Raw genomic sequence first — 10,040 nt, forward strand, 5'->3', positions numbered from 1 at the left:
CACCCTCAGGTTACAAACAGCTGAGTGCCCTGTGAAAAAGAGCTATGGCACATCATCAAATGGAAGGAGGAGAAACTACACAGAACTGTCTAGGTCAGGCTATGAGAATGGAGGTTAATTCAGTCTTTATGTGACAGCAGTAAACATGTTTAGGCCAGAAATGATATACTTAGGATAGCCTTCCTGATATGATATGAATCAGATATTTAATCACAACAAAAAGTGTTAATAGGGCTGGAGAGAGGGCTTAGCGGTTAAGCACTTGCCTGTGAAGCCTAAGGACCACGGTTCAAGGCTCGACTCCCCAGGACCCACGTTAGCCAGATGCACAAGGGGGCGCACGCGTCTGGAGTTCGTTTGCAGTGGCTGGAGGCCCTGGCATGCCCATTCTCTCTCTCTGCCTCTTTCTATCTGTCACTCTCAAATAAATAAAGTATCAAAAAAAAATTTTTTTTAAAAAGTGTTAATAGAAAGGATGACTTAACAGACCTGTCCACTTGTGTTTTCCTGTGGAACACAGCACCTTAAAAAATCAGTGGCTAATGACACAAATTGGGTCATAATTTCAAATATTTGGTGACTAGGGTTACTGTGTGCCTCTGTGTTCTATGTCTGCAGCTGATTGGCTACAGCTGGCTCTACTGGAACATGGTGTGAGACAAATGTCCTCTCCTTCCTGTGGACTTTTGTTTCTAACAGGGTGAAAAATCACACATTTGTTCATGCAGTGACTGAGTAGGGTCTGGTTTCTAAGTGTGAAAGGCCTCTGGAATATTAGGCTTAGAGCTGGCAAACTAACTCCTCTGTGACATTTCACTGGTCACGTTACATCACAAGGGAGCGAGGAAAATAGAAATCCCATCCTTTGTTGGGAAAAATGCCAATGCATCTTGCAAGATTCTTGGATAGAGGGATGAGGTTATATTGCACGATTCCTTCTAATACATAGATTTTTGGCACCATCACCTGATGTTAAAATATACATGGGGACCTCTGGATCTCATGGGTTTGTGGTAAAATAAGTTGCTGTAGTCGCAAATAGAATTTTTTGGAAATTTTGAGTAAAGTGGGCTGGAGAGATGGCTTAGAGGTTAAGCACTTGCCTGTAAAGCCTAAGGACCCTGGTTCAAGGCTCAGTTCCCCAGGACCCATGTTAGCCAGATGCACAAGGGGGCATGTGCATCTGGAGTTCATTCGCAGTGGCTGGAAGCCTTGGTGAGCCCATTCTCTCTCTCTCTCTCTCGCTCTGCCTCTTTCTCTCTCTGTCTGTCACTCTCAAATAAATAAGTAAAATAAACAAAAAAAAATTAAATTTTGAGCAAAGTAAGCAAGTTTGTTACAGTGTTGCTTTCTACTCAGTTAACTTTATTGCATTATAAATTGTTCTTTATTAAGGGAACGTCAGTAGCCCCTAAAACATTTAACTTAACTACTGTTTCTGAACATATTAAAGCAGTTTTCATCCCCAGTTCTACTGAAAGTCATTTTTCCAAGAATATGTATTTCTATAACTTAATGATCCTGTGCTACTTTATCAATGGAGATCTGTAATATATTAAGACTCTTGGAGCTCCTGACGCTGAGGAAAGCTAAGGCAAAGGGGGGGGGGAGGAGATTCCTATTAATTAAACCACTGGGAAATAGGATTTGTTTTCCTTAGATATCAAAAGGAAATACCTCAGTGGAGAAACATTCCCAAGAAGGCTTTAGAAATACGTATAATAATCTTTCTGGTTGAACAAAAGAGATTTAAACTGGATAAACACAGGCACAGGATGGGATCTTATTGTCCCTGCCAGAGGTAAGAGAAGAATTCACATAGGTCTAAGATGTGGCTGTGCCATGTGTCAAGAAGCTAAACTACCTAGTAGAGAAAAGGAGAAAGTCAGTTAGCTCGTGGTCTTTACATTAAGTTCATACAATTGGATTATATCAGTGACTGAATGGAATTTGTCTCTGGGCAAAGGATAGAAATCAAGAATAAGACATCATTTTGTGGCACAATAGTATAATACTTATTCACAGCTATGCTATTTCTGTCTGCTTTTAAATGATCAGAATTATCAGAACTGAATTATGATTTCAAGTCCTAGCCAAGAGAATATAAACCAGTAAGAATATAAAACAGTAAGATTATTACTGTAACAATTACAGATCAAACATATTAGAGGAATGTACCACTGAAAATTCAATACTGGAGTACTGACTAAAACAGAAAATAATTTCTATTTCTAGATCACTATTGTGCATTCCTTGTTTTGTCTCTTTACAATTGAGTGTGTTCATCTCTTTCCTTACTGTCTCCCACAGATAAATTTTTAGTTGGTGTATTAATTTCTAAAGAGGATGACGTTGAATTTGCTAAAATGCAAGCATTTAGTACTATTACAAAGTTCATATCTCTCACTTTGAGATAATAAATAGAAATGCCAGGAATAAAGTCATTCAGTAATTCTGTCACCTTAGAGTTTTCATATGTTACAACCTCCTGGAATTTCTAATAGTCATGTCTACACTGATTTTAAAATGGATATGGTGCAAATCCTGCTTGTCCCATGGCTTGATCTGCTCATATTGTATTAAGAGGCTCAGAGTTGAACTGTTCAGAAACAGAGTAGCCAATTTAAATAGCAAAGAGCCAAAAGGAAAGGTAAAAGTGAAGTCTCTGATCACTTACTGAGATTAGTGTGAGCAAAAGACTAACATAAGAGATAGTTCCCTCTTCCTTCTGTCTTATATTTTCCTTCATGCAGTGGCCCACTGACTCGGACCCAGGCTCGTGAGTGCACATGCAGGTTTTCCTCACTGTTAAGGGGCTGTAAACAAAAGGTATACAGCAGTTCTAGGAGTCCTAGAGGGCAGGAGGGATAGGAAGGCACTGGGCTGAGAGGGCTGTGAGAAAGTGCCCATCCTGAGAAGGTAATGCTGTTCCCACGTGTGAGGTAAGGTGTGGGGAAAGTAGCCAGGCAAAGTGTTTCTGGTCAAGCCCAGAAAAAAAAAAAAAAAATGGCACTTGGGGTTTTAACTAGGAGCTGAGCTGGCATGTAATAGGTGGTAGGTAACGTTTTAGTTTGTGGTGATCATTCTGTCTCATCTACTAATCGAAATTATTTTACTTTAAAAATTTACACCAGAGAGGGAATTACCATGGGATATATTTTATAATCATGAAAAATGTTAATAAAAATTTAAAAAAAAAATTTACACCAGGGCTGTCAGTTGAGCACTTATTATTATTAGTAGTAGTAGTAGAGTAGTATTAGATCCCCAATAACCCATCTGTCACCCCAGAGCTAAGTACGTAGAAACAGGATTGACTAGCTACCCTATGTATCAGAAGTGATGAGTCCCAAGTTTGGTGAAAGATTTTCTCAAATCAAAAGAAACTAATTATAAAATAAGATAGGTGGAACACCAACCAGATGTCAACCTTTGGCCTCTATTGGCATGCATATATACCACACACACAGACACACATCGCAAAAGCAAAAAAATGTTCATTTTAACCTAGACCGTACCCTACCCAAAGGATTGCCTTAAAGAGGCATACATTCATATTATAGGAAAATTATTAATATAATTTAACTAGAAGGATCATATGTTTAAGAATTAGTCAATACAAGCTTTTGGATTTTTAAGGGTTTTAAAATGAACTCATCCAACCTCTCTCCTGTTGCTGTTAAGAATAATTTAAATCTCTGCTCTATTTGCCAAGGATTTGAAGAAGCTTGAAGGCTTGGGAAAGAGCCTACATGAGACCAAGGTAGAAGAACTGAAAAGGAAATCATACACTTGATGGAAGGGAAAATGGTTGGCATAAAAATATAGCAGAAAAAAAGAAGTGCCATTTTAAGGAATTGCTGTATTGAAACTGCTTGACTGAGACATACCACATACTATGGCTACAGGATACATAGGTCTGTCCTGTCTGTAATTGTCAGTAAAGTCAATTGGTTACCCCTGTTCCTGGATGTACAGTGACAGTCCATCCTGTGTCCTGCGATTGAGCTTAATAGTGTGTAGCTTGAGAAGAGACTGGATCCATTATGTGATGCAGTGTTCTTAATAAAAGAGAGCAGAAACCAAATGTACTCATGTAGGGCCTCTGTATTTTTGTCTGAGCCACTCCAAATCCCAGGAAGTGTCAAATGTGGCCAAGACCCACAATCACTCTCAGAATGGGTCACTTGATTTACCTGTAAGAACATCTGGCACATGGGCTTGAGAATCTGCTCATCATAGATATGCTTAGCCCCAGACAAGGCCTGGCAGGATGGGCATTGTACTTTCTTTATCAGTTACCCAAATCACCAGCAGCTTTTCCTGCTCCATGGCAGAGCACGTGTGTAGAACCAACCTGTGAGTGATCAGTAGCACATCAGCTTGCTCGGGGGCTAAGGGAAGTTTAGACTCTGTGTTTGGATGCATATGCCCTCTGCTTTGTGGTGGAGTATCAGTCCTCTCCACTGAACATCCACAGGTTGGAGCACAGAGTTGATTTCGTGCCAACATCTCATCCTCAAGGTGGGACTGGTGTCTGTCAGACCAGCTCTCACCACCAGTCCCATAAAGTGGCCAGATGATTCAGTGGGTCAACTGTTTTCCATGTGAGCCACTAAGATGCCCAAACTGCAGCAATGCATTGCCACTACATTAATCACAACAATAAATTCAACATTAGGAGCCATCACAGTGAGGTTTACACTGGACAAGGGGACTTGCCCAAGGTCGGGGAAGGACACTAGTCTGTTGGTGGTGAGTGGACAAAGAGAACGCTGTGTTGCTTTCCTTTTGATGCCAGTGATTCTCAGAATTATATTTTAAAAAGCTTAAGAAGTGAAATTTTAGCCACCCCTGGTGGTTCAGGCCTGTAGTCCCACTCAGGAAGCCACATGATTTCCAAACCAACCTGGGCTATAAAACAAAACCTTATCTCTAAAAAGTATAATCTTTTGGATTTGAATTTTTTCATAGGGGCTCAAGTCCACCTTGAGATAGAAGAACTTTGGGTTCAGATGTAGCCTTATTTGTTTCTGAACATTGAAAGAGGTCTGGCTAAAAGCTAGCAGGGTCTTCTAAATCATAAGGAGGGCAGAGAACCTTGGTTTGTTATAGGGGATAGAGGGCAGGACTTGATCACAAATTTTCTGAGGAAATGGTAGGGAATGAACATCCAAGAAGAGCAGAGTGGACATCTGGGATTGCTTCATCTCCTGGGAAATTCACAGTTAAGTTCCAAACTTTTTTGATTTTTTTTTTTTTAACCAGAGTCTCTATTTACTCTTTAAGCTAAACGTAGGCTGAGTATGAGGATTTAAAGAGAAGGAATAAAGGTTTCCCTCAGGAAAAAAAATGTTCATAGGAACACTTCAAGAATACCTCTTGGGGGCTGGAGAGATGGCTTAGCCGTGAAGGTGCTTACATGCAAAGCCTAAGGACCCGTGTTCAATTCTCTGACCCACAACGGTCACACATGACAAAATCTGGAGTTCGATTGCTATGGCCGAGGCCATGAAGCGCCAACTCCCTCAATCTCCCTCTCTCTCTCTCTCTCTCTCTCTCCCTCTCTCTCTCTCTCTCTCTCTCTCTCTCTCTCTCTCTCTCAATCTCCCTCCCTCCCCCTCCCTCCCTCCCTCCCTCCCTCCCTCTCTCTCTCTCCAAAATAAATAAGTAAAAGAATACCTCATGATTCTTCTAGGACTTCCCTGTGTCTGCTAGCTTGCCAGAGAAAGACTTCGGCAGAACCCACTTGGGATTCTCAAGGCACGTTGGTAAAGTGCCCAGACTCCTAAAAGCAATGAGGCATCACCTTTCAGAATATCACACCTGTCTTCCCCTGGTAGACCTTCATGGTTTTTACACTGCCTGTGGCATTGTACTTTCTTTATTGGTTACCCAAATCACCAGGGCCGCAGCCAGGTGGAGGGAGACTGTCAAGTGTAAGCGGTCGTTCCAATCATTCACTGCAGTGCTGAGCACTTCTGAAATTGGATAGATATTGCTTCCCAGTTTCATTTTCATGAAATGAAAGTTGAGAGTCAGAGTGATCAGTGCTGGTATAGGGAGACTTCTGACTGTTGAGATGCCGGTAGAAACAACCCATAGAATCAAGAATGAGAACAAGTTTACTGCTTGCAATCCCATCCTCCATTCAAAATGTGTGCCATTCAAAACATACCTGCTGCCATCCTTTGCCCTGGCAAGCTCTATCTGGATCTGTTCTTGTGTTTTCTAAGAACATATAGTAGAAGCACGCTGTATATAGCGTTTCACTTTGGTGTTGCCCACCACCCCTGGGCTTCACTCATGCTGCTGTGTGCCAGCGCTTCTCGTTTTCGTTGCTGAGTAGTATTTTGTTACTTGAATGGATCAGCTCATTCATTCACAAAAATCAGCTCCCGTTTGAAGGATTGTTTTCAGATTCACAAACGAGACCACTATGAATGTTTTATTACAAGGCTTAGGAGGGAACATAAGTTACTATTTCTCTTTGGTTAAAAACCTTGAACTGGGTTGCTCAGTCAATAAGTGTATGTTTTGCCGGGCATGGTGGCGCACGCCTTTAATCCTAGCACTCGGGAGGCAGAGGTAGGAGGATTGCCATGAGTTCAAGGCCACCCTGAAACTCCATGTGAATTCCAGGTCAGCCTGGGCTAGAGTGAGACCCTACCTCGAAAAACCAAAAAAAAAAAAAAAAAAGTGTATGTTTAACTTTATAAAACTGCTAGATCCTTCTACAGTAGATATAATATTTTATATTTCCAATAGCAAAGAGCATAAGATTCAGTCCTTCTACAGTCCTCTCAAACATTTGTATTGTTGGTTATTTTGTTTTATAGTTTTTTTTCAATATTTATCTTTTTATTTTAAACCATTTAAAATTTATTCACTTTTGAGAGAGAGAGAGAGAGAATGAAAATATGAGTGCACCAGGGCCTCCAGCCACTGCAAATGAACTCCAGTCACATGCACACCTTGTGCATCTAGCTTACGTGGGTACTGGGAAATCAGACCTGCGTCCTTAGGTTTCACACAAAAGTGCCTTAACCACTAGGCATTCTCTACAGCCCCCAAATATTTATTTTATAAATTTGCAACAATAATATATCTTATTATGGGTTGGCTTCTTTAATCACTAATGATGGTGTTGAGCATACTTTTATAGACCAATTTGGCATGTATACATTCTTTGATGAAATATCCATTTTGTTATTTCTAAAAAATGTAGTATATTTTATTTGCATTCTTTTTTTGTGGTCTCACTCTAGACTAGGCTGACCCGAAACTTACTCAGTAGCCCAATACTGACCTCAAACTCTTGATGATCCTCCTATCCCAGTGATGGGACAAAAGGCACATGCCACCACATTAAAAGACTTTTGTTTTCTTATGTATTATAAATATCTTTTGTGAGATGTGTTTTGTCAATATTTTCCCTCATGATTTTCTCTTAATTCTCAACACTTTATTTTGCAGAAAAAACATACAAATTTTGATGTTTTAATGATCAATTTTTTCTTTTATGGTAAATAAATTTATCTAGTTGTAATGAAGGAGTTATAAAGAGGATTACACCTTTTTTCTTGGAAATGTTTTATAGTGTTTTTGTTTTACATTTAATCTAAAATTCACTTCTGGTTAACTTTTATATGTGGTGCAAGTTGGTGAAAACGTTTCTATGCCCCGATGTTCCCCTCCCTGCCACTCTCTTAATAGCCTTCCATTTCTTTGCTGAATTTTCATTTCCAAGGATGTGGTAACTGTCCAAATCTCTACTTGGTTCCATTGGTCTCTGTGGCTGTTCTTTTGACAATAATATACTTCTTTGGTTTCTTTTCTTTTGAATATTTAAATCAGTTAGTGTGAATCTTCTATTTCACCCCCCTTTTTGAAAATGTTTTATCTTGACATTAGTGTTTGCCTTTTATGTAAGTTTCAGGATTCCTGGATAAATACCCGAGACAAAGACAAACACAGTGGTCTATTGGGGTTCTCCATTCCCCACGTCACCTTCGAGGGGCCTGGTAGCAAAAGCCCTAAATTATTCTAAAACACACAATTGGCTGTGACTCCCTTGTTTCTCATTCAGCTCTGTTTTCTGGACACAAGCCATCTGAACAGGGAGCCTTCAGTAGTCACCAAGCTCTGATTCTTTCAGCATCGCTCGTTCACTGAGCCTTCAGGATCCACCAGAAGGATACACTTCAGTTCTCATAAGACATTTCATTCTGAGCTCAGTTTCTGCTAGCTTGACTTATCTACCCCTAGTGCAGAATATATTGTCACATTTATTACACAGAGGAAAAAGAAAAAAAACTAATAGTTTTGAGTAATTTGTATTGAAGAGCTATTAGGGAATTTTATGTGGTATATGGCTCAAAATAACTCTGAGAGTTATTATAAAAAGGCAATTATTATCAGTACCTTTATTATCCTACTTTATGTTAGGTAAGGCGGCTTATAAAATAACATTTTAAGATGTTATTGATGTGCTATTTTCATATTTGGGCTTTGGGGATATTGGAACTCACAGCCTTGTGCAGGACAGCCAAGGGCTCAACCACAGAGCTACGCCTATGTTCTTATTTTTACTCTTTGTGAGAAAGTGAACTTCAGAAAGTACAGACTGTTACTGCTGAAAATAACATACCTACAGACATATCATGTACATACTAGGCACTAAATTACTGTTTGCTTATTAATCTGTGAATAAAGAAAACTATAGGACTTTCCTAAAACCTGTTTTTTTTTTTTTTTTTTTTTTCATTTAACTCTTATGTGATCCAATGCAGCTGACATTTACATCTCGGAAGTGGCGTGAATATTTCTCCCATACTGGTCTGTAATGCATGCTGAGACCATGGTGAAAAGTAACGGAAGTACTCCAGTGACAGAGTTCCTCTTCTCTGGGTTTCCCCAGCTTGAAGATGGCAGCGTCCTCCTCTTCATCCCTCTGTTCATCGTTTACCTGTTCATTGTTATCGGGAATCTCACTGTGTTTTTTGCAGTCAGGATGGATAGTCGTCTCCACAACCCCATGTACAATTTCATCAGCATTTTCTCATTCCTGGAGATCTGGTACACCACGGCAACGATTCCCAAGATGCTCTCCAACCTGGTCAGTAAGCAGAGGACCATCTCCATGATCGGCTGCCTCTTGCAGATGTACTTCTTCCATTCTCTGGGGAACTCAGAGGGGATCTTACTGACCACCATGGCTATCGACAGGTATGTGGCCATCTGTAACCCGCTCCGCTACCCAACCATCATGACTCCCCGGCTCTGTGCTCAGCTCTCAGCGGGCTCTTGCATTTTTGGCTTTCTGGTGCTGCTCCCAGAGATCGCCTGGATTTCCACACTGCCCTTCTGTGGCCCCAACCAAATCCATCAGATCTTCTGTGACTTTGAACCTGTGTTGCACTTGGCCTGTACAGACACATCCATGATTCTGATGGAGGACGTGGTCCATGCTGTGGCCATCATCTTCTCTGTCTTGGTGATTGCCATCTCGTACATCAGGATCATCAGTGTCATCCTGAGTGTGCCCTCTGCTGAGGGCCGCTGGAAGGCTTTCTCGACCTGTGCCGCCCACCTTGGGGTCTTCCTGATGTTCTACGGCAGTGTGTCCCTCATGTACCTGCGTTTCTCAGCCACTTTTCCGCCAGTTTTGGACACAGCCATTGCACTGATGTTTGCAGTTCTCGCTCCTTTTTTCAACCCCATCATTTATAGTTTGAGAAATAAGGACATGAAAATGGCAATTAAGAAGCTTCTCTGCTCTCAGAAGATGCTTACTTCATCCACACGTTAATGCACCTAATATACATCTCTCTTTGTGGGTGTGACTGGAACATATTAAACTATAAAATTAGTAACTAACACTTTTATTGTCACCCTGGTCTTTTTTTTAAGTAAATATTGTTTTTCCTAATGTTAATAATGTTCTATTTATACATGTTTAAGTCTGTGTGTGTGTGTGTGTGTGTGTGTGTGTTTAAAGCAGCATGTGGATGTCTGTTCTGCTGTAGGCCAATAACCAA

The 10,040-nt window shown here is 40.5% G+C and overlaps 1 protein-coding gene across 1 annotated transcript; it reads left to right on the plus strand.

Moving 5' to 3' along the window:
* Positions 1 to 8,860: 8,860 nt before the first annotated feature.
* Positions 8,861 to 9,811, plus strand: LOC101595506 (olfactory receptor 6K3). The gene has a single exon (XM_004671154.2). The coding sequence runs from the start codon at positions 8,861 to 8,863 to the stop codon at positions 9,809 to 9,811; it is 951 nt and encodes a 316-aa protein (XP_004671211.2).
* Positions 9,812 to 10,040: the final 229 nt, after the last annotated feature.

The sequence above is a fragment of the Jaculus jaculus genome, chromosome 1, assembly GCF_020740685.1.
Source record: "Jaculus jaculus isolate mJacJac1 chromosome 1, mJacJac1.mat.Y.cur, whole genome shotgun sequence".
Taxonomy (NCBI): domain Eukaryota; kingdom Metazoa; phylum Chordata; class Mammalia; order Rodentia; family Dipodidae; genus Jaculus; species Jaculus jaculus.

Coding starts and splice junctions, on each gene's coding strand:
- LOC101595506 (XM_004671154.2), top strand. CDS start 8,861: ATGGTGAAAAGTAACGGAAGTACTCCAGTGACAGAGTTCCTCTTCTCT.